Genomic DNA, 23,290 nt, shown 5'->3' with positions numbered 1-23,290 from the left:
GTAAGTCTCTCCCAGCAGTGGACTCGAGTGCTCCTGAAAGCTTTGTGCTTACAGCCTTGGGAAAATGCCACACAATGTTGTGGGGAAGGGGGCAAAGGTCAGCACAGAGCCCAAGAGTGAGACTGTATGTAGGTAAAGGGCAGATGGGCACTCGCTGCTGGTCCTGTGTGCACTGAATGTGCGTGTGCATGGGAGACAGCGAGGTGGGGTGAGGGAAAAGAGTGGCAGAAGAATGAATAATCAGGAAAAATCTCTAGGAAAGCTTTTTTCATTTTGGAGAAAGCAAACCAGTGGTGGTTTTGGAAGAAAGTGCTGGAAGCTATGTCAGAAATCTGGGTGAAGGGCTGAGGGAGCTCAGGAGAGAAGGATGTCCCCTGGCCCTGGCGCAGGGAAGCCTGCCGGAGGAAGGTGGTCATGGGCTTTTCTCATGGTGGTTGAGGGACCAGGGTGTTCCAGAGGGTTGACCTGCCCCAGAACAAGCCCAGGAGGACACCTGCAGACAGGGCATGAGAGGGTGCGGGTGGATGCCCACCTGCCAGAAGCACTCACAGGAGCCACTGTCCCTGGTGACTTCTCAGCTGCTGCTCAGATCAATAGAACCGGGAGTGGCTGCCCTGGCTGGTGTGCCAGTTCCCTTGGAAGATGGTGGGGGTTGTGCCAGGCCCCTCAGAGAATGTCATGGGGAGGTGACCTGGCCAGCCTGCCCTGCCTGCCTGGTGTAGCTGCTGACTGTTCCTGCAATCTCAAAACAGGAGGAGAGGCCCCCTCTCTAAAGCGTGCCTTGTAGCTCTGCTGTGATGCAGAAATTAGAAGCGTTTGAAAGTAAATTTAACTGTCATCCTGTAATCATCACCTGCATAAATAATCCTCTTCATCTGAACACACCAAACCTAGCAGTTTTGTGAGCTGGCCTAGCTGTCCGTTAGGTGCACTTCGGTCCGGCCTGGCCGAGCTGGTGTGGGTTGGCCTCTGGGGTCAGAAGTTGAGTGTGAGTGCTTCTGTCCTCCTCCTGTCTCCTCACGTCACATTCTCTGCCCTGAGGACCGGAGGACGTGAGGGCCCTGAGCCTGCCCAGCCATTCTGCAGATGCTGGAGGCTGGCTGGGGACGCGGCCCCTCAGCCATGTGCGGCCCCTGAAGTGAGTTCCTGGAGTGAGGGGCCTGGCTGCACTCATGACTTACTCACTGTGTGACACTGGCTGGATGGCATAACTTTGGTGACTTTTCCCCACCTGTGCGGTAGTGAGGGGTGGTGCCGGGGACTCTCTGAGATCCCCAATCATTTCTATACTCTTCTGGCCATGCAGAGGAGGCCCAGGGTGGGGGTGGCCTCTCATCCCTGCCCTCGCCCACAGGTGGGGACTTGGACCCAGGGTGGGCGTGACCCCAGGTCCCCGGCTTCCACTGTGGGCTCCCCCAATCCTGAGCAGTCGGGGAGCTGGACAAGCCCCTCCACACAGGCATCCACGTGGTCCCTGGGGCTGCTGTTACAAAGGGCTATGTACTGAGTGGCTTCAAATGGCAGAAATGTCTCCCCTGTTGTGGAGGCCCGACTCCGAGGTCCAGGCGCGCTGCAGAGTGGGCGTCTTAAACAGCAGATGCTCGCTTCTCAGCGGTCTGGAGGCGGAAGTCCAATCAAGGCGCCGCGGGTCTGGATTGTGAGAGGGCTGTCTTCCCAGCCTGCAGACGCTGCCTTCCTGCTGTGTCCTTGCCTGGCCCAGGGAGCTCGGGTCCCTTCCCCTTCTTTAAAGTCACTCATCCCACCATGAGGTCCCCGACTTCGTGGCTTCGTCTCACCCTCATCACCAAACAAGGCCCCATCTCCAAATGCCATCTGGTTGGGGGTCAGGGCATTGCATATGAATCTGGGGACACGCTCAGCCCACAGCAGGCTCCGTCAGGGAGAGCCAGCTCAGCTCAGCCCTCACACCTGGTGCTCAAGGCCGCAGGGACGCTGAGACTCTGAGAAAAGGGCTGTGTTCCATTCCTTTCCTGTCCCACTTCCTCCAGCTCCCCCCACTCCTCCCTCTACCCCTCCCCCTGCTGTCTCTGTTGTCTCAGCGTCCAGCCCTTTGCAGGCCCATGCAGAGCCCTGGGAAGGCTGCCTGATACTGGGCACCTCGCCGGCCTCGGAGGGGCCCAGCTCTGGGGGCCTGGCCAGAGCCCGGGGTGGGAGGAGATGGGGGCCCTAAAGGGGCTGGTTGAGGAGCCCAGGCCAGCAGGCCCCGGGAGGACCTGTTTTTCCCTCTTCCTTCCTCAAACCTGCACAAGGAAAAAATTCCAGACCCTGGCAAAAAAAAAAAAAAAAAAGCTCTTTCTCCAGCAGAATTGGGGAGGTCTCTGTGAGAAGCCGGCTGCTGAAAGAGGGACTGCCTGTCTCCACAGGCCTGGTGGACCTCAGGGCTGGGAGGTGTTGCGGGGACCCTGCCTTCTAGTCTGGCTGTGTGTCGTGTGACCTGGGGAGAGGACCTCCCCTCTCTGGAACTTGGGGCCCATCTGTAGTGACAGAGAATGGTTCCTAGCCACAGCACAGGGTGTGGGAAGGGTGGCAGGGCCCGGGTGGGGTAGAGGTCCCAGCCACAACACAGGCCTAGGAGGGGATGGGTCAGGGCCAGGGTGGGGTGGGGGTCCCAGACACAATACATGGCCTGGCAGGGGTAGGGGCAGGGCCGGGGGGGGGGGGGGGCCCGGCCACAACACGGGGCGGGGGGGGGGGGGGGGGGGGGGGCGGGGGGGGGGGGGGGGTCCCGGTCACAACACAGGCCTGGGAGGGGTGCAGGCCCAGGACAAGCAGGCCTGAGGGATTCTCCTATGGGCCATTTACAGCTGTGACTGGGCCCCACTCCTGCCCACTCACCCATGCTGCCCTCCGTCCCCCACCTACCTGGCATTCCTTGGGTACCACCTGTGCCCTGTCCCGGGGGCCCCCACCTCATGGAGCTCATGGCCCATGTCGGGTGTGGCACCAGGGCTTCATCTGAGCAAGGTTGGCATCCAGGGCTGGACAAGGAGCAAGGGCTAGTGGGGGCGTGGGGATGGGGTCCCAGCCTGTGCAGGGAGCCCGACCTGGATGTAGCGGGGTGAGGCGAGGGGGTGGATGGGGCAGGAAGGGGTGTGGGGATGGGGGCCAGGCTTGTGCAGGGAGCCGGGCCCAAGTGCAGCGGGGGGAGGGGATGAGGTGGACGGGGTGGGTGTTGCTGGCTTGAGCAAGGAGTCCCAGGCCTCTCTGTCAGAGCTGGGAGGCCCAGCTGGGCTGCGCTCAGGAAGGCTCTGCCATTGTTTCCACAGCGCTGGCTGATCCGTGCTGGGGTTCTGGAGGTGGCACCACGGGTGCCGTTGCCTGGGTCCTGGCCGTTGCCTGGGTCCTGTAAGGTGTTGAAGTCAGGGCAGCTCGGCCTCCTCTCTGCCTCTGCTCCTGGACACAGCACGGACATGGCCTCCCTCACCTCTGAGGATAGGGCTGTGATGGTCAGTCCCCGGCTCCCTCCTGCTGGCTGCCCAGGGTGCCTGGGTGTTTCCTGGAAATCCTCAGGCCAGGGATGGGGGTCCATGTGGGACCTGAAGTTGGATCTGCCCTGGGGACAGGGCTGCCAGTGGTGTCTGCTGTCAGCAGGACACTTGGCCAGAGAACACAGCCCAGGTGCCTGCCCGCAAAACCACCGAGCCTGGGGCAGCAGCAGAGTGTGGACAGGCAGAGGGGGTATCAGTGCCGAGAGCTGCCGTAAGGAAGCACCACAAACAGAAGTGTACTGTCTTGTGATTCTGGAGGCCAGAAGTCTGGTCTGACATCAAGGTGGTGGCAGGGGTGGCTGTTCCTGAGCCATGAGGGGCACTGGTCCAAGCCCTCCAGCTTCTGGGGCTTTCCGGCTGCTTCTGGCATTCCTAGCTTGTCATCACCCTGATCTCTGCCCTCCTGTTCTCATGGCACCCTCCCTGTGCACATCTGTCTCCAAATCTCCTCTTTTATAAGGACATGGCAGCACTAGGTTAGGGCCCATCTTCATGGAGTAGGACCTCATCTTAACTAATTACATCTGCAGCAACTTTATCTCCAAATGTGATCCTATTCTGAGACACTAGGGGTAAAGACTTCAAAATATGAAATTGGGTGGGGGGACACAGTTTAACTTATAACTGGAGTATTTTATTCTCCGTGGTCCTGGTGGCAGGTCCCCAGGGTGCATGCTGTCATGGAGGGTGCGGGCATCCTGGAGGCTGTGCCGCTGGCCCCCAGCCCACGTTGGCTGAGAAAAACCAATGCGGGGCAGACAGAGCCTCATCTCCAGCCTTCATCTGGAAGCATGGGATGGTGCCATGAGGGCTTCATTCTTCAGGTTTGCTGATGTGATGGTGATGTTCTCCAGGGGCTCCCTGACCAAGATTGGCCAGTGTTCCTCCCGGGGGTGAGAGCCTGGGAGGGGACTGCCTCAGGCCTCCAGGCCTCTGTCAACACCGATTCTGGGCTCAGACAGTGTTCCAGGGGGCAGCGGGTCCTGTCCTTCCTTCTGGCCACTGAGGACCCACAGCCTGCAGGGTCCAGATCTGTCCAGGGCCAGGGAAACACTGGGGCAAGGATGGAAGGTGGCAGTGGGCATGCTGCATCCCTGAGACACCTGCAGGCTGTGTGGGTGGGAGGAGCTCCTGGGACACTCACATCAGGACAGCTCTTGGGAAATCCCCCCAGGCGCCGGCTGTGGGCAGCGACATCATCACGTGTTCATGGATTTGTTCTGGGTTTGATGAACAGACATTCTGCGATCACTGCCTGAAGCCAGCCCAGGGTGCCTGGGATTGGGCTTGAAGTTGGGTGGAGGAGGGAGAGGGAGGAGGGACTCTGGCAGAAGACAGTCCCATAGAGCTGTGTTCAGAGTAGCAAGCCTAGAAGAACCACATGGGCATGGCACAAACGTGATGGACAAGCAGGCTTCCAGCGCTTCTCATGCACGTGCATGCTGAGCCAGAGCGGAAAGGCCTAGGCAGGGGGCAGGGCAGGGCAGGGGCTGTGAGCCCAGGGTGGACTCCAGAGATGGAGAGGCTGCGGCTTGCAGGTGGGAAGGATCCTCCCTGGGTGGCTGCTTTTGAGGGGAGCCAGTTGGACTTTGTGGGAGAAGGACGCAGAGCCTTGCAGGCTGATATGGTGGTGCCCTCGGGCATTTGTATGTGGCAGGGCCCACCATAAAGAGGGGGCAGAGACAGGTCGTCTGCCTGGGAGTGAGGTCCTAGGTCCCCTCCAATTTGGGGGCCTGGCTTGTTGGGGGCCCAAGGCCTCTCAGGACGACCTCCCAACCTTGGACTGTAGATGCCAGCTAGTCAGGGTCCCTCTCAGCACAATGCTGACCACCTGTGTTCCCTCCCGCAGCCATTGTGAATCCCAAACAGCCCAAGGAGACGCCCAAAAGCTTCAGCTTTGACTATTCCTACTGGTCGCACACCTCGGTAAGCAGGGACCCTGGGTCGGGGGAGGCGGGGCAGCAGTGTGCAGGCCGTGTGGCCCTCAGGGTCCCTCAACCTCTCTGAGCCGCTCATTCCTCTCTAACGGGCAAGGACCCCACCGTGCTCCCCTGCAAGGTCACCCTGAGTGGCCCATGCAGGGTCCCCAGCGAAGGCAGCGATGGAGGCTGCAGGGACTGAGGGGCCTTCAGCTCCCTGTGGGGAGTTTCCAGGGTCAGAACTGTCCGTCCACCTGCTGGTGACTTTTCCCCAGACGTCCCAAAGTCACAATGCCCAAAGCTGACCCTGAGCCTGCCTGGACGCTGTGCCCTGCACTCTGGGAGCCCAGGAGACCCCTGGACTCTTCTCCTTCCCTCCTCCCCCGTCCAGTCCACACTGAGCCCTGTCCTCCACCTGCCAGCTCCTGGACCCTTCTAGAAGATATGCAGCCTCCTCATCTAAGCCCCTCATGTCTATATCTGAGCACCTGCCCCCATAACAGCCCCAGGGTTCCCTGCTTCTGCCTTCCCCATCCAGTCCGTCCTCCTTCCAGGGTGACCCCCAGCCAACCACCCTGTCCCCCTGCCGCAAGTGCCCCACTGCCCTCAGGACGGTGTCCAGGTGCCGTAGCCCAGCCTGTGGGGTCTCTGGGTCTTCGCACTCTGCCCCCAGTCCCAGCTCTTGTCACCCCTGCCTGTCACGGTCACATGGAACTTACTTTGGTTTTGAGGTCCCACCTTTGGGACTTTCACATGCTGTTTCTCTGCTGGAACCCATCCTGCCTCCTACCTGGCCGGCCGCTCTTCATCCCTCGTCTGTGACACAGAAGGCTCCTCCTCCAAGAAGCTACCCCACAGGCAGGAGTAGGATGGGGCTTAGGATCCCTCCCCGCTGTGCTGCCCTGGCACCCTGAGGCCCTGGGCACCCTCTGGCTCCACGGACATGAAGGGCTGAGCCTGGAGTGCACCCAGCCTCCTGCAGCTTCATTCCTTCCTTGTCCTCCAGCCCGAGGACATCAACTACGCATCGCAGAAGCAGGTGTACCGGGACATTGGTGAGGAGATGCTGCAGCACGCCTTTGAGGGATACAACGTGTGCATCTTCGCCTACGGGCAGACGGGTGCCGGCAAGTCCTACACCATGATGGGCAAGCAGGAGAAAGACCAGCAGGGCATCATCCCACAGGCACGAGGCGGGGGGGAGGCGGGGGTAGCCCCGGCGGATGGGGCGGGACAAGCTGAGACTGGGAACTCTGGGCCAGGCACCCCTGAGAGCAGCCCCCAGAGAGCAGGGAGTCAGGAGGGGAAGGCCAGCTGGGTCGACAGTGGGGTTGGGGCAGGTGACAGCCAGATGTGGCCGTGAAGCTGCAGACCCAGGCCCTAGGTGCGGGAAGGGCCCTGGCCTTGGACGGGGTCCACCTTGATCATGTGCCTAGGACAGCAGCTGGGAGAGCCCTGGCTGGGGCAGCTGATCTCTGAGGGTGTGAGGGCTGGCAGTGTGGGCGGAGAGAGGTGCTCAGGACGGAGGTGACCAAACACCAGACACAGCAGTTCCTCATTTGCCGCAGGAACCCTGAGTCCCCAGCCATTCCCCTGGGCAGGTCTCTGTACCTGAGTTGGTCACTAGTACTATGCCTGCTGAGGGAAAGGACACAGCTGAGATGTCTGTAGGATGGCAGAGCCAGGGGGAGGGGTAGACGACACACAGGAAAGGATCAGATACCAACTAGGGACCCCTGAGTTAAGAGAGAGACACTGGCTCCTCGGCTACAGACTTTCTCAGTGCCTTTACCATGACGTGTGTGGTGAGGTTGAAAGAGGGGCCTGAGAGGGTAGCATCCCGCCTGGCGCAGACTGCCCACAGCATTGCAAGGGGCGGGGATCCAGGGAGCAGCCCCAGCCCTCCCTGGCTGACTGTCCCCCCATTCCTGCAGCTCTGCGAGGACCTCTTCTCTCGGATTAACGACACGACCAACGACAACATGTCCTACTCAGTGGAGGTAGGGCCCCCCGCCTGCTGTCGGCCCCTGGGGCAGGGCTGGGAATCCGGTGTGGCTGGCAGTGCTTTTCTGATGCAAAGTGAGTGCCCACCACGGGTCTCCGCACCCAGCTTGTGCCTCGCTCATTCAAGTGGCAGGCAAGACGACGGGCCTGGGCAGGGCTCGAGACCCCCAAAGCACAGAGTGACGAGGTGATCCCCACCTAGCAGGTGCTTCTCCAGCAGCTGCTCTGTGCTGGGGCAGGGACAGCCACCTCAGACTCAGGGCCTGGCCATGCCTGCTCTGGCGGGGTGGTCCTGGCATGCATGTGTCCTAGAGCCCAGGATGGCCGTGGTGAGGGAGGCCGGACTGACACCCCTGCCTCGCACATACACACAGGAGCTGCAGACTGGGAGTCCGCTGCCCAGCGGGTGGCGCCCACCCCCTCACTCAGGGGTCCTGATGGCGGCCCCCACCCCCTCACTCAGGGGCCCAGCAGGCAGCCCCCACCCCCTCACTCAGGGGTTCTGATGCTGGCCCCTACCCCGTCACTCAGGGGTCCCCCCAGTGGCAGCCTCACTCCCTGGCCTCAGGGGTCCCTGACGGCCTGGCTCTGCCCTGCAGGTCAGCTACATGGAGATTTACTGTGAGCGTGTCCGTGACCTCCTGAACCCCAAGAACAAGGGCAACCTTCGTGTGAGGGAGCACCCACTGCTGGGGCCCTATGTTGAGGACCTCTCCAAGCTGGCTGTCACCTCCTACAATGACATCCAGGACCTCATGGACTCAGGGAACAAGGCCAGGTGGGTGGGGGGACTGGCCGATCCTCGCTGCCCTCCTGTCCCACCACCTCTCCCCGGAGGAAGCCCCTCCACCTCGGTCCTGGCCCTTTTCTGTAGGGTCCGTCTGTGCCCCGTGGAGGTGTGGCCTCCTGAGCCCGAGGTTGTTCAGGCCTGTGCCAGCCCGAGAGAGGCCGAGGGCGCCCCCTGTGCAGGGGACACCGTCACCTTCATGGGGCTTCTCCTTCACGGGGGTCTGCGTCCTCCAGCTGAGGTGCCCAGGGGCTGCTGGCGGCATCTGTGGCTGCTGCCTTGGTGGGGCAGCTGTTCTGCCAGTCCCCGGGGTCCAGATTGTGTGTTGGGGCCAGCGTGCTGGGGTCAGGGGGCATGTGGGGGGCGGTTGGCTGCACAGTGCTACAGCAGTAAGCAACCCAGCTCCTTGGCCTCTGCTGCCCTGGGCCTCCTGCCTGGGATGCCCTGGTTGTCATGGCAACAGACCCCCTCCGCCACCCAGGACTTCCTGAGGGTGAGGTGATGGTCCCTGTCACTCTCAGCTCCTGAGGTCATGAGTCGCACTCTGCGCCATCCTGCACCCCTTCGGTGGCCCCACAAGGGCCAGTGGGTAGGGGTGCTGTTCCTGATGAGACCCACAGCGCACCCTGGCTATCGCTGTGACCCCTTGCTGGAGCGGGCCCTGGGCTGCTGCATGCCATCTGCTGAGTCTTGGGAGCCTTTCCTGAGGTCCCTGGCAAGTCAGGACCAACTCCAGGCATCGGGACCACCTCCAGGCCACCCTCAGCAGTCTTGGGCTTCCCATTCTGGAGGACCGCGCTGCTGACCCATGACACCTCCTGTGGGGTGTGGCAGGCTCCTTGGCTTCCCAGAGCCGCGGGTGTGGGCCGTGGTGGTGTGGACAGTGGACAGTCCCTTCCCCTCCCATATCATGGCCATGGAGGGCTCCTGCCCAGCTGGGCACTGCATGGGCTTCTCTGTGCCCAGGAGTGGGACGCTTCCCCAGCCACTGCTGCCCTGAATACACTAGGCAAGGGCTGGGGCTGAGGATACCACTGCGGGCAGGTGGCTGTGGGCCCTGCTGGAGTCCTGGCAGGAGGCACCATCAGTGCCAGGACTGGCAGGGCGGCCCCTGGGGTCTGGGGGAGCTGCCCTCCAATGACCTGGTTCGTGAACTTGCACCCAGCCACAGGACGAGGGGTAACCGTGTGTGGCTTTCTGCTCCTCAGGACTGTGGCGGCCACCAACATGAATGAGACCAGCAGCCGCTCCCACGCTGTCTTCAACATCATTTTCACCCAGAAGCGCCATGATGCGGAGACCAACATCACCACGGAGAAGGTGAGTGAATGGCCTCACAGGCGGTGCCACTGAGGGCAGTGGCTGGTGGTCGGGGTGGGGGTGGAGGTCAGGCCAGTGGGGGCAGCACAAGGACATCAGGCCCAATGCTGGCCTGTGCGGGGCAGGCAGTGTCCTCACACTGGCACCAGGTGCAGACGTCCCCCTCCCTACCCCAGAGGCCCTTCTCCTGTGCCTTGGCATTCTCCACGGACCAGGCCAGGGGTCCGTCTTCTGGGGCTTTTGCCTGGACAGCCAGTCCAGGCTTCTGGGAGGGGCAGTGGGAGGGCACCCAGCCTCTCCCTGACCATCTCTGACTCTGCCCCCTGCCCTCGCGCCCCAGCCATCCAGGCCTGGGGGCACCTCAGCCACCTCTTGGTTGGGGGCTCGTTCAGGCAGCTGCGTGGGGCGCACAAAGGTGCTGAGTGGAGTGAGGGCTGCTCAGTCCCAGATGGTGCTGGAGGTCTGCCAGGCACATCCTCCTGACTGGGACTCCATCAAACAGGGAGCGGGGTCTCAGGATGGCTGAGGTGGGTTGGGGGACAGACGGGGGTGAAGCTGGATGAGGTCGGCCCAGCTGCCTGCCCTGCTGCCCTCGCGGGTGGGCACTGAGAGGGTCCTGCGGTGTCTGTGGGCAAGTCCTGCCCTTCAGCTGTGGCTCAGGAGGGGCCGGGCCTCTCGGTGCAGGGCCTCCCACCCCAGGCTGCAGGTGCCCCTGTTGGGAGCCTGGCTGGTGCCCACTTCGCTAGGTGCAGCCATGGCCCGTGAGGTGGCTGAGCAGGGCCAGGGCCTCCTGGAGCTGGGTTCCAATCCCACCACGGACACTGAGCACCATTTGTGGAAGTGAGGACCGTGACAGTTGCACCTCATGGGTGCCGTGGGGAGCGAGTGCGCCCTTGTGTGAAAAGCGCCCAGCGTGTGGTGGCAACGCCCATGCTCCCCTGGCGAGGTGGCTGCGCAGTCATTCGGGCAGGGTGTGGGGAGAGCTGGGACGGAGGTGCAGGTGGAAACTACGGGGTCAGGACTGCTGGGCCTGGGGAGGGGTGGCGCCTTGCGGAGGGGACACTTGGCCGGGGCTCCTTCAGCAGCCATGGAGATCTTGCCCAGGGGTCCTGGGACACCCCCGTGCATCTTGCGGCCTCTCCTGCATGTGACGCGTCTGCTGTTTCAGGTGAGCAAAATCAGCCTGGTGGACCTGGCTGGGAGCGAGCGGGCCGACTCCACGGGAGCCAAGGGCACACGCCTCAAGGTAGGGACCACGCCGCCATGCAGGGACTGCAGTGGGCTCTGTGTCCACACCTGGCCTGCTCCAGGGTGGGCGGCAGGAGGGCTCTGTTGGGGTCCCGGGGACCTGGGCCACCCTGAGGATGAGCCCACACAGGAGAGTGGGCATAGGCTGGGGTCTTGGGCTGCCAGCAACTGAGGGCCGTGCCTGGGGCACCAGCGCTGGGCACACAGGTCAGGGGCTTGGCAGGGCGGTGGCCTCTTTCGGGCCCCGAGGATTTTGCGCCAGAGGCTGGGTCTTCCCTGGGGAGGTCGGGGCACCCCTGGGGAAGCAGTGCCGGGGTCAGGAAGGAGTGTGTTTCCTGGATCCCCGCTGGCCTCAGCACCTGGTGTTTGGGCAGGGGCCCCGGAAGCATTTCAGGGGGACACGGGAGGGTATCAGGGTTTTCATGGCACTGAGGGCAACACTGGGGGACGTGCTCCTGGTCAGAGGCTCCAGCTGGCTTCCTGCCAGGGCACCCCATGTCTCTGTGGCCCCAGAGATCAGCAGCTGCGGTGGTGGCCTCCGCTCCACACCGCACAGGTCCACGCAAGGTGTCCCTGCAGAGCAGGAGGCTCCAGGGGTCCCCGGTGTCCCAACCCCACTGTCTTTCCTGCCCGCAGGAGGGGGCCAACATCAACAAGTCGCTGACGACCCTGGGCAAGGTCATCTCCGCCCTGGCTGAAATGGTGAGTGGCCCAGCCCGGCTTCTGCAGCCAGACCCCCGGGGGTCTTTGGGGCCCCTATCCTGCCCCGTCACCCCTGTTTCCAGGCCATGTGTCTGGGAGGTGGCTGGGTTCAAGCGAGAGCCCAGAGGTGGCCAGAGTGTCACATGCTGGAGAAGGGGTAGTGGCCCTGGTTTCTCCCGGGACCCTCAGTTTCCCCGCCTGTAAATTGGGGCGGTGGCCACGGTTGGCCCCATGTAGCAGACAGCCCTGTCCCCCAGCACCACCAGTGGCCTGGGCCAGGGAAGGGCAGCCCTGGGGGGACCCTGCCCCAGGGGAGCTGCTGTCGAGGAGACCATGGGGCGGTAGAGCCTGAGTCACGGCCGGGGGAGGGAGCTGGGGCACCTGCTCTTCCGCCCACACAGCCTGTGCCAGCCTCGCTCCGGGCCTCAGCCTCTGTCTCTTCCTTTTCAGGACTCCGGACCCAACAAGGTAAGTGGCTTCCTTCAGCCCTGGGGCGGGGGCTGGAGGCTGGTGGTGGCGTCTGCACTGCATTGGTGCCCTGTGGTGAGGGGCGGGGTGGGTAGTGAGTGCGCTGGGAGATGGGCGACATGGGGGTGGATCCTGCGAAGGAAGCAAACAGGTGTGGGAGGCCCCGTGAGGTGCCTTGTCTGCGTGGACAGAGGTCGTCTGGGGTGGCCTCATGGCAGGGCCTGGGGCGGAGGCTGCTGGGAGACGCTGAGGTGGGAAAGAGTGGCCTGTGGGGCGTGGGGGCCCTGGGAGGAGCTGAGAGGGGCGCGGAGGAGCCCCTCGGGCATGGAGAGGGCTGGGGAGCCATGAGAGGAAGAGGGTGACAGGTGTGCTGGACTCTGAGCAGCCATAGGTGTGACGGGGCCAGGGCGGGGAGACGAGCATGTGTGGAGTGGGCGGTGCCACGGAGGGCGCCACGTGTGAAGCTGCCTGGGGCGAGGCTGGGGACTGTGTGAGGAACCGCGTGGGCAGCCGTGAAACCGTTCGAGGGACCGGGCAGGAACGGAGTGGGCCAGCGTGGGAATGCATGAGACAGGGCGGGCACCACTGTGAGGAGTCGCGACGTGCTCACTGGGAAACGCACCAGGAACTTGGCAGTGGCTCTCTGGGGACAGAGAACTGTGTGAATTGTGAAGAGCTGTGTGGGCCTGTGTGAGGAGTTCCAAGAGACTAAGAACACCTGTGAGGCTGTACGAAGAACTGTGAGAAGGCGTGGGGACTTAGTGGGGAACTGTGGAGAATGGTGTGGGGGACCCGAGTGGGAGCCAGGTGAGGAACTGAGGGCCGTATGGGGAACTGCGTGAGGAACTGTGTGGGAACGGGAGAGGAAGCGTGTGGGAAATGGCATGGGACACTGCGTGGGACTGCGTGAGACTGAGGACCTGTGTGGAGAATTGCGTGTGGAGCGGAGTGAACTGTGAGAAGCTGTGAGGAAATGGCATGGAGTGGCATGGAGCAGCGTGGGGAGGGAGGAGAGAACAATTTGCTGTGCAGATTGTGTGGGACTATGAGGAACTGTGTGGAACTGCTTGTGGAGTTGTGTGTGCAACTGTGTGTGGAACAGTGTGTGTGGAGCTGTGTGTGTGGAGCTGTGTGTGGAGCTGTGTGAGGAGCTATGTGAGGAACTGTGTGTGTGGAGCTGTGTTTGAGGAACTGTGTGAGGAGCTGTGTGTGGAGCTCTGTGTGTGGAGCTGTGTGTGGAACTGTGTGTGTGGAACTATGTGGGGAGCTGTGTGGGGAGCTGTGTGAGGAGCTGTGGGGAACTGTGTGTGGAGCTGTGTGTGTAGAACTGTGTTTGGGGGGCTGTGTGGGGAACTGTGTGTGGAGTTGTGTGTGTGGAGCTGTGTGTGTGGAACTGTGTGTGTGGATCTGTGTGTGGGGAGCTGTGTGGGGGACCATAGGAACTGTGTGGGGAGCCTGCAGAGAACTGTGTGGTCAACTATGTCAGAAGCCGAAAGAACCTGTGTGAGGACCAGAGGAAGAAATGCCTCAGGAACCGTGGGGGGAACCCGAGAAACTCTGGGGGCCTGAGCGGAGCTGCGTGGGAACATGAGGAGCTGTGCGTGGCACCGGGAGAGGAAGTGTGTGCCACAGGGTGGCGAGCTAGGTGCAATCACGTGAGGGAACCGTGCAGAGCTGTCTGTGGAGCTATGGGAGAAGCTCTGTGGGAAAGTATGTGAGGAACCGTGTGAGGAATTGCGTGGGGAACTGTGGGAGGATTTGTGAGAAGGTGAATGTGATCGTGTGGGGAAGGCGGGGAACCAGGTGGGAAGCGTTTGGGGAAACCGCTTGGGGGAAGTGTGCGCTCACGTGGGTACCCACGTCGGGGCTCTGTGGCGCTGGAGATGCATGTACTCTGAGGACCTGTGGAAATGGGAGCAGAGGTGTGTGGAGTGGTGTGGGGCCGCGTGGGAATCGCGTGAGGGAATGCTGAGGAGCCATGTGGCTGCCCGGGGAGCAGTGGTGAGCTGTGAGAACCTGCGGGGAGCCAGGCAGGTGGCTGCTGGGAAAGCCACCTGGTTCATGGGGAACCACGTGAACGCTGCGTCAGGGATTCGGGGGATCTGTGGAAACGTGGAGGAAACTGTGGGGAAGTGTGCGGGGACTCGGAGGAACTTGCCAGGGCCTGAGAGGAGCCGCGTGAGCCCCCATCTGAGGCGTTGTGAGAGGACCCGCTTGAGAAACCGTGTGTGGAACTGTGTGAAACTGTGAAAGTGGGTGAAACGGGGCTGTGTGGACCTGTGTGGAATGCTGTGGAGAGCTGTGTGAGAAACGGAAGCACCGTGGGGCATGGGGAGGCCTAAGGGGAAACGTGTGACAGCCTGTGTGCGGAGCCGTGTGGGAAACTGAAGAACTGGGAGGCAGTGCATGTGGCCACGTGAGGAGCCACAGACCCGTGTAAGGCAGTGTGTGAGCCGGTGTGGGGAAGTGTGGGAACTGTGAGGAACTCTGTGGGAACTGTGAGGAACTGTGTGGAACTGTGAGGAACGGAGTGTGAAACTCTGAGGCATGTGAGGAACTAAGTGTGACACTGTGAGGAACTGTGAGGAGCGGAGTGTGGAACTGTGAGGAACTGTGAGGAACTGTGAAGAACTGTGTGGAACTGTGAGGAACTATGAGGAACTGCATGAAACTGTGAGGAATGGAGTGTGGAACTGTGAGGAACTGAGTGTAGAACTGTGAGGAACTGTGAGGAACGGAGTGTGGAACTGTGTAGAACTGTGAGGAACTGAGTGTGGAACTGTGTGGAACTGAGTGTGGAACTGTGAGGAACTGTGAGAAACAGTGTGGAACTGTGTAGAACTGTGAGGAACTGAGTGTAGAACTGTGAGGAACTGAGTGTGGAACTGTGAGGAACTGAGTGTGGAACTGTGAGGAACTGTGAGGAACTGAGTGTGGAACTGAGTGTGGAACTGTGTGGAACTGTGAGGAACTGTGAGGAACTGTGAAGAACTGTGTGGAACTGTGAGGAACTGTGAGGAACTGCATGAAACTGTGAGGAATGGAGTGTGGAACTGTGAGGAACTGAGTGTGGAACTGTGAGGAACTGTGTGGAACTGTGAGGAACTGTGAGGAACTGAGTGTGGTACTGAGTGCGGAACTGTGTGGAACTGAGTGTGGATCTGTGAGGAACTGTGTGTGGAACTGTGAGGAACTGTGAGAAACTGTGTGGAACTGTGTGGAACTGTGTGGAACTGAGTGTGGAACTGTGAGGAACTGAGTGTGGAACTGTGAGGAACTGAGTATAGAACTGTGAGGAACTGTGAAGAACGGAGTGTGGAACTGTGTGGAACTGTGAGGAACTGAGGAACTGAGTGTGGAACTGTGAGGAACTGAGTGTGGAACTGTGAGGAACTGTGAGGAAGGGAGTGTGGAACTGAGTGTGGAACTGTGTGGAACTGTGAGGAACTGTGAGGAACTGAGTGTGGAACTGAGTGTGGAACTGTGTGGAACTGTGAGGAAGGGAGTGTGGAACTGAGTATGGAACTGTGAGGAACTGTGAGGAACTGAGTGTGGAACTGTGTGGAACTGTGTGTGGAACTGTGAGGAACTGAGTGTGGAACTGTGAGGAACTGTGAGGAACTGTGAGGAAGGGAGTGTGGAACTGAGTGTGGAACTGTGAGGAACTGAGTGTGGAATTGAGTATGGAACTGTGAGGAACTGAGTATGGAACTGTGAGGAACTGTGTGTGGAACTGTGAGGAACTGTGAGGAACTGTGAGGAACTGAGTGTGGAACTGAGTGTGGAACTGTGTGGAACTCTGAGGAACGGGGTGGGAACAGTGAGGTGCTGTGGGGGAACCGTGAGGAGCCGTGTGGAATGGCATGCGTGGGAACGGGGTGAACAGTGAGAATGGCCTGAGGAAGTGTGTGGGAAGTGTGCGTGGACTCGCATTAGGGATGGTGTGAAGGGTTGTGTGAGGAACCGTGTGAGGAGCTGTGTGAGGAATGGCGGGGGGAGCTGTTTGAGGAACGGTAGGGAGCGGTGGGGAACCGTGTGTGGAACTGTGTGCAGAATTGTGAGGAAAGCCGTGGAGACCCGTGCGAGGGCTTGTCCGGGAGTGTGAGGAGCTGGATGGGAAACGGGGGAACCGCGGGGCACTGCGTGGAGCTGTGGGACCCGGAAGGAGGTGTGTGGAAGGGGTGGGGCGCTGTGTGCCGACTGGGGCAGAGCTGAAGGGGTTTTCGGGGAGCGGCGTGGATGCTGTGAGGACCGTGGGACACGGAGAAGCCTGTCTCTGTGTGTGGCACGCTGTGCGGGAGCTGCGAGCCCCCGTGGGGAACTCTGAGAAGGGAGGATTGTGTGAGGCGTCCTGGGGGAGCCGTGTCAGGAAATGTTTGAGGAACCGGAGAAACTTTTTGGGGAGCTGGGAGGAGCTGTGAGATCAAGAGTGTCAGGGACGGGAGGATTTGCGTGTGGAGAATGGTGAAGAACGCGTGTGTAATGAGGCCCTGCGTGGAGATCGAGGTGAGGATCGGGTGGAGCTGTGCAAAGAACTCCACAGAGAACTGCGACAGAATTGCGTGTGGAACCTGTGGGAACACACGATGAACGGTGTGGCCGGCAGCCATCACATGGGTGGAGTCCGCGTTCGAGTGGCTGCCGTTTTCCATAATGGAGGAATAAAGGGGGAAGCAAGAGGAGCTGCGTGAAGAACCAGCTTCTTGAGAAACGCGAGGAGCTGCGTGGGGAGGCGGGAGGAACTGAGGAACTGTGTGGCGAGCCGCACGCAGCCGCATGGGACCCGCGCGGGGAATGGCGGGAACCGCGCGGGGAATGGCGGGAGCTCCTTGAGGGACCGAGTGCTTGAGCGTGCGGGACTGAGATGTGGAACCACCGCGCGGGAACCGCGCGACTGGCTGTGTGCGGGACTGGGAGGAAAAGTGCCAGGGGCCCTGCGAGGGACAGTGACAGAGACTTGAATTAGCCGAGTGAGAGAGTTTTGGAGGAACTGGTTGAGGAACAGGGCCCGGAGCAGGGAGGCGAGGCCGGCAGGAGCCGGGCGGATCTGAGGATGGCAGGTCCGTCCCGGCTTGTCAGGAGCTGCCTGGCCGAGCCTCAGTGGGCAGCAGCCGGTGGGTTTTCAGCGGGCCTCACGGTGTCTGCTTTAGCCAAGGGTGGGTCCTCAGGCCACGCGCGCTGCGTGAAGGATAGGTCGGGAGCAGGGTGGCCTGGTGCGCAGTCAGGACGGAAGGTCAGCGTTCCAGGCTTGACATGGTGGAGGCTGGGGGACCGAGAAGGGAGAGCAGGGTGGTCCTGGGAGACGGCGGAGCACGACTGGACAGGGAGGCGCTGAGGGAGCAGGAAACCCAGGGGGCTGCTGGGCTCCTTGCTGAAGTGGCTGAATGGCTGGAGGACATTTATGTGGAAGCAAGGAATATGACACATGGCAGAGAATTCACCCTCAGGAATTAAATCAAAAACCAAACTAGAGGCTGGGTGCAGTGGCTCACGCCTGTAATCCCAGCACTTTGGGAGCCCGAGGTGGGCGGATCATGAGGTCAAGAGATTGAGACCATCCTGGCCAACATGGTGAAGTCTTGTCTCTACTAAAAAAAAATACAAAAATTAGGCGGGCATGGTGGCGTGCCGCTGTAATCCTAGCTACTCAGGAGGCTGAGGCAGGAGAATTGCTTGACCCCGGGAGGTGGAGGTTGCAGTGAGCCGAGATTGTGCCACTGTACTCCGGCCTGGTGACAGAGGGAGACTCCATCTCAAAACAAAAACAAAAACAAAAGAAAACTAGAAAGAGAGTAGAGTTAGTCCCTACCAAGTTTCCAAAGAGAAAAGAAAGCAGTCAGTTGTGCTGCTGAGCTGCAACATGGATAATCTGAAATCCTGCTCGTGGAGAAGCCAGTGTGCAGCAGTCTGGACCCTCTTTGACAGGGAGTCTCAAGAGCTTTCCAATTTTATGTGCCCTGTGAGCTGGTGGAGCTTCTCCTGGGGTTGTCTTCAAGAACAATGATGTCTGTGTGTGCGCCCAGCCCTTGAGGTGGCATCTATGTGCATGTCCTGGGGTGCAGGCTCCAGGGCCAGAGGCCTTGTCTGCCGGCCCAGCAGGTGCTCTGCAAATGCTTCGTAAGCCAGTGCGTACATGAACCAGTAGACATTGGAAGTCACTGAAACCCACAATTAATGGGATCATTAAGTCAGTCACAGAGTGTCCATCAGAAGCAATTCCTGGCAGCCACTATGTGGATGGAGTCCATATTTTAAAGAGCCAAAGAAGTAGCAAGAGCATGGAGGATGCTTCATTCTGAGGGGAGGGATGGGAGAACAGGCTGTTAGAGGAAGGCCTGTGAGCTGGCTTCTGCAGGACCATAGGGAGTTTGATGGAGGAGAGGGCAGGTGAACTCTGTGTGAAGGGGAGATTTAAGCTGGCAGGGAGGTAAGTGTGGCAGAGGCCACAGAGGCCTGGAGGGCCACATTTAGCTGTGGGGCCTTTTCCCTTGGGTCAGAAAGAGTCGCTGATGGTGTTCGAGGAAGGGCCATGGGCTTAGATGGGTCCTTCAGACAGAGTAAAGGGAGGACACACTTGCTGGTGACATCAGCACTCCTGGCTGGTGTCCAGCTGGGTGGCCCAGGGGCAGCAGGGATGGACGAAGGCGGAACCTGAAGGACGTGCTAGCAAGTCCCTGACTGTGGCCTAGAGGAGGCCTCTGGGGTGGTGCCCTGGGGTCTGGGCAGGGAGAGGCCTGGGCAGTCTGAGAACGTGTCCAGCAGAGCGGGTCCCGCCCCCTGCCCAGCCTCCAGCTTTGAGGACCCACTTGGCAGGGCCTGCACTGGCCCCTCCCTTTCCCTTCCTCTCCAGTGGGCTCGGACTTGACCTTGAATGTTCCTCCCCCACAGAACAAGAAAAAGAAGAAGACAGATTTCATTCCGTACCGAGATTCCGTGTTGACCTGGCTCCTCCGGGAAAACCTGGGTGAGAACTTGTGGGTTGGCCTGTCCCCGGGGCTCTGATCCCACCCTGGGGTGTGCCCTTCTTCCCCACTGAGGGGGTGCCCAGTTGCCAGGAGGCCTCTCACCCTTTCTTGGCTGAGACTGGGAGGTGAACCTGGAGGGTCCAGTCGGTTCATGGCCCTCCTGGAGGGCCTGGGGCAGTGGCCAGCAGTGGGTTAACAAAGCAAGTATGGGAACCACGATGGCCCAGGTGGCGGCACAGCACACACCTGCCTGTGTCAGTGGTCTGGGTCAGGTGGGCTGTGATACCCAGGCCAAGTACTCACACTTCTCTGGGCCTTGGTTTCCCCATCTGTCACAGGGGATCTCTGCTTGCTGGGTTTTGAGGGGCTGCCGTAAACCTCTTCCTCCCCATTTGAGTTCTGAGCAGTGAGAGTTAGATGGGGAGGTGGGAATTGAAATGCACCCGACGCTGATCCCATCCATCCCAGAATAACCTCAGAGTCCTCCCCAACTGCATTTACAGCTGATGCCCAGGGAGGTAAACTGAGTCTTATACTGACCTGGTGAACATAGATGACTGGGGGTCCCTGGCCTCCCTCAGCTGCATGGCTGAGGTGTGCAGAGCCCTGGCTGACTACCTCCGCACCCCACAACTAGCCATGCTGCTTCCCAGCTCAGGCCGGTAACGCAGACCGCAGCAGGCCTGCGGATGAATGGGCCCCGCTGAGACAGGAGGAGGGTGTGTTCCTTCACCTGAGATGTGGGCTGGGAAGGTGCCCCCTGCTCCAGGCACACCCAGGTCCATCCCCAGGGCAGGGGCAGGGGAGTCCTCCCACAAAACCTTTCCTGGGGCCCGTGTGGCATGTGCCCAGCCCTTCACACTGTCTCTCGAGTCCCTACTCATCAGGGACCCATGCCCTGGGGACACGGCCCTGAGGATACACAGTTTCCTGGGGTCAAGCAGGCAAGATCATCTGTCTAGACTTGAAGTACCGCCAGGCAGCAGTCCTGAGGGCTGGGGTGGAGTCAGTGGTGATCTTTTCTGACTGCTGAGGTCACCTAGACAGGATTTCCTGAAGAGAAAGAATAGTCTGTTCCTCAGGCCACGCATTACCTGATGCTGGGATCCTACTAACCTGGGCCAGGAATCTGATGTTAAATACTGAGGAATGTATTTCTTTTCTTTTTTTTTTTTTTTTTTGTTGAGACGGCGTCTCACTCTGTTGCCCAGTCTGGAGTGCAGTGGCCGGATCTCAGCTCACTGCAAGCTCCGCCTTCCAGGTTTATGCTATTCTCCTGCCTCAGCCTCCTGAGTAGCTGGGACTACAGGCGCCGCCACCACGCCCGGCTAGTTTTTTGTATTTTTTTGTAGAGACGGGGTTTCACCGTGTTAGCTGGGATGGTCTCAATCTCCTGACCTCGTGATCTGCCCGTCTCAGCCTCCCAAAGTGCTGGGATTACAGGCGTGAGCCACCGCGCCAAGGAATGTATTTCAAATGAAAATGATAGAAGTGCTTGAAAAAATTATTGAACATAAATGGTATTTATTTTGGAGTAAATACTTTAAAACCTGCCACAACTTTTCCTCTCTGCTTTGGGGAAAGGAAGGCCTGATTGTTGTAAAATGGCCCCAAATGTGAGAAAAACACAAGTAGAAGAGAAATAATGGCAGTGCCTGGGGCAGAGATGAAGGGGCAGCCAAGGAAGGCCAGGTCCTTGCTGTTGTCTGTGTTCATGAGGATAAGCCTGTGACTCAGTTTACCTCTCTGGGCCTCAGCCTCCCCATCTGTAAATGTGGGGGGTTGGGGGGAGCAGACATAGCACTGGGGCCTAGATCCCCCTCTGGGCACAACCTGGTCTTCTTCCCACAGGCGGTAACTCAAGGACAGCTATGGTGGCAGCCCTGAGTCCTGCAGACATCAACTACGACGAGACCCTCAGCACGCTGAGGTGAGTTCTCCAGGGAGACACTCTGCTCCCCTGGGACTCTCTAGGGGAGCTCTGCTCCCCACTCCCTGGTCTTGGGGGATGGATCCTCCCCTGCTTGAATTAAGAGTGTCAGTGAGCAGGGACGACTCTTTGTGAGGGGTACACCCTGGACTCTGTGAGGCTGGAAGGGACTGTTCTGGGGCTCCTGGGCCTGCGTGGGCCCTGTTCCATTCCCTCCATGGAGCCTTTGAGGGTGTGCTTTGGGGCTGCAGGTAGCCCAGGGCCCTGTGGCACCAGACTGGGAAAGCTGTGCCTGCTAGGCGAAGCAGTTTACACTCACCTGCTGGCCGGGGTAAGCACTGGGGATTTTTAGATAGCAAAGGGGGCATAGGTGTGTCTTATGGGCAAGTGAGCACCTGGGGTGGGGAGCCTGGGCCCCTAGCCGTGCTAGAGGCTGCTCGGTTGTTTGGGTCAGTGGTCTCTCTCCTCTTTGACCGTGCACCGCCAGTGCTTAAGAGAAACAAAGGGCGTGTGTCCCAATAGAGGTTCATGTACTAGCTGGAAATGTTGACATGTGCATCAACTGATACACAGTGTGGACAAAAGCCTACATGCACGTAGCCTTTCTCACATTTTTCCCGTTGGACTTTGTCCCTCTACCCTGGGACCACTGGGGGAGAGGACACCACACTGTCCCTTCTCCCCTGGGCCTCAGTTTCCCCAAGCGGGCGAGCTGTAACTGGGTAACCTCCCCTGTAAGTCTCCTGTGGCCTGTGGCCCCAAATGCCCTCCCCAGGGACTTGCTATGGGAGCGATTTCTCACTCTGTGCCAGGCTGTGCGGGCTCAGGCCCACCTCTGGCCTGGCTGCTGAGCCCGAAAGGCTGGGTCTTAGGCAGGGCTCTGGGCACCCTTGGGACCTGCCAGATGCGGACCTGTCCTGAGCACAGCCCACAGACCCCTCTGCCACCCAGGTATGCTGACCGGGCCAAGCAGATCCGCTGCAATGCTGTCATCAATGAGGACCCCAACAACAAGCTGATCCGTGAGCTGAAGGATGAGGTGACCCGGCTGCGGGACCTGCTGTATGCCCAGGGTCTTGGCGACATCACCGACAGTGAGTGCCTGCACCAGCCTGTCCTGGACAGGGTTGTGGGGTCTCAGGCTCCGGGGCCTTGTAGGTCATCACATCCTCTCTCCTGGGGCCACCACTTTGCTGGCCGCAGTCTGGGCTGTGGCAGCTCCACACTGCTCCCAGAGCCCCTCTGGGCCAAATCCCTGTCCCTGCTCCATGTTCCTGGGCAGAACTGCCTCTGGGTGGGAGGCTGGGCGGGGGCCCTGGACAAGGGCAAGTTTCCTGGCCTTGGCCTGGATGGTACCGCATGGTTTGGGTTCAATGCTGATGCAAGTGGGCCAGAGACAGCTCCCCTGGAAGCCCCATAGGCAGGCTGTGGGTGCTGGGGTCACAGCGGCCTCCCGTGTTCTGGAGCTGAAGACCTTCACCACCTGCTTGTGGCCACTCACCCACTGCTGGCCACCCTGGCCTGTGAAAGGCGTGCCTGACCCTCTGGAGACAAACCTGTTCTTCTGTTTCTTTGTCTCTCCCCTCCCCACGCTTCCCTCCCCCGTAGCCAGCACTGTGCCTGGAGGACCCAAATGTGTGTATTCCCTTTGCTGCTCTCTGCATCTCTGCTTCCAGCCCCAGCCAGCATGAGGGCCTAGGGCGGCACGGGCAGGGAGGGGTGAACCCCAGGGCACCTGCTCTGCTTTCTTCTCCTTTTTGGGGGCAGAAAGCACTGCTCTCCCTCAGTCACAGGGCCCTGCTGGTAGATGTGGGATTCTGTCTGCCTCTGAGCCCACACTCCTGGCTCATTCCTACTCATGGTCTACATGAGAAACCAAGGCAACAGGGGAGTCAGGGTGCAGCTGAGGCCTTCTCAGGCTAAACGTGGCCGAGATCAGGCCCTGTGACCCCTTGTGCACCCAGAGGCCTGCGAAGGTCAGGATATCAGCACCAAAGGGCCAGGAGGACTGGAGGGACTGTCCTGTCCCCAGCTCTTGGCTCAGGCCTCCGTCTGCAATACCATTTCTCCAGCTGACCTGACCCCCCACGCCCGGGCCCTCTACTCTGGAAATGCCACAAGCTCAGCTTTCACAGCGGATGCTGCCAAATCCCGCCCAGCCTTTGTGCCTCCTGGCCTCGGGCCTGGCTCCATGGGGCTCAATGCCTCCCTGAGCCCGGCTGCAGGGCGCCCTCCACTTCCCCCACACCCCGTGTGGTCCCGTGCTTGCTGCTGCTCTGCTGTGTGTTCGCTTCTGCTAGGAGACCCCTGGCACCACCCACTCCAGAGATGTCACAGCCCCACCTCCCGGGCCTTAGGGATGCATGAGGCCTAGGCTGGTGGGTGAGCTCCTCGTGGTGGAGGGGAAGGGCCTCCCTCATGAGGGTCCCGTGTTCACC

At 60.4% G+C, this 23,290-nt stretch overlaps 1 protein-coding gene across 5 annotated transcripts in view; it reads left to right on the top strand.

Annotated features, from left to right (window-relative positions):
* The window catches only part of KIF1A (kinesin family member 1A), a 115,375-nt gene that overhangs the window by 26,647 nt on the left and 65,438 nt on the right, over nt 1–23,290 (top strand). For 4 of the 5 annotated variants that reach the window (XM_026449056.1, XM_026449060.2, XM_026449059.2 and 1 more), the window contains exons 3-14: nt 5,359–5,435; nt 6,435–6,614; nt 7,363–7,428; nt 8,032–8,210; nt 9,428–9,539; nt 10,708–10,785; nt 11,424–11,489; nt 11,940–11,957; nt 18,846–18,921; nt 20,774–20,852; nt 21,804–21,946; nt 22,461–22,487. In XM_026449056.1, the coding sequence (XP_026304841.1) occupies nt 5,359–5,435; nt 6,435–6,614; nt 7,363–7,428; nt 8,032–8,210; nt 9,428–9,539; nt 10,708–10,785; nt 11,424–11,489; nt 11,940–11,957; nt 18,846–18,921; nt 20,774–20,852; nt 21,804–21,946; nt 22,461–22,487 (1,101 nt within the window). The remainder of the gene's footprint in view (nt 1–5,358; nt 5,436–6,434; nt 6,615–7,362; nt 7,429–8,031; nt 8,211–9,427; nt 9,540–10,707; nt 10,786–11,423; nt 11,490–11,939; nt 11,958–18,845; nt 18,922–20,773; nt 20,853–21,803; nt 21,947–22,460; nt 22,488–23,290) is intronic. The other variant, XM_026449061.2, reaches the window with a different exon arrangement.

Source organism: Piliocolobus tephrosceles, chromosome 11 (genome assembly GCF_002776525.5).
Source record: "Piliocolobus tephrosceles isolate RC106 chromosome 11, ASM277652v3, whole genome shotgun sequence".
Lineage (NCBI taxonomy): Eukaryota > Metazoa > Chordata > Mammalia > Primates > Cercopithecidae > Piliocolobus > Piliocolobus tephrosceles.
Note: the sequence above shows the minus strand (reverse complement) of the source record. Positions and strands in the feature narration are given on the sequence as shown.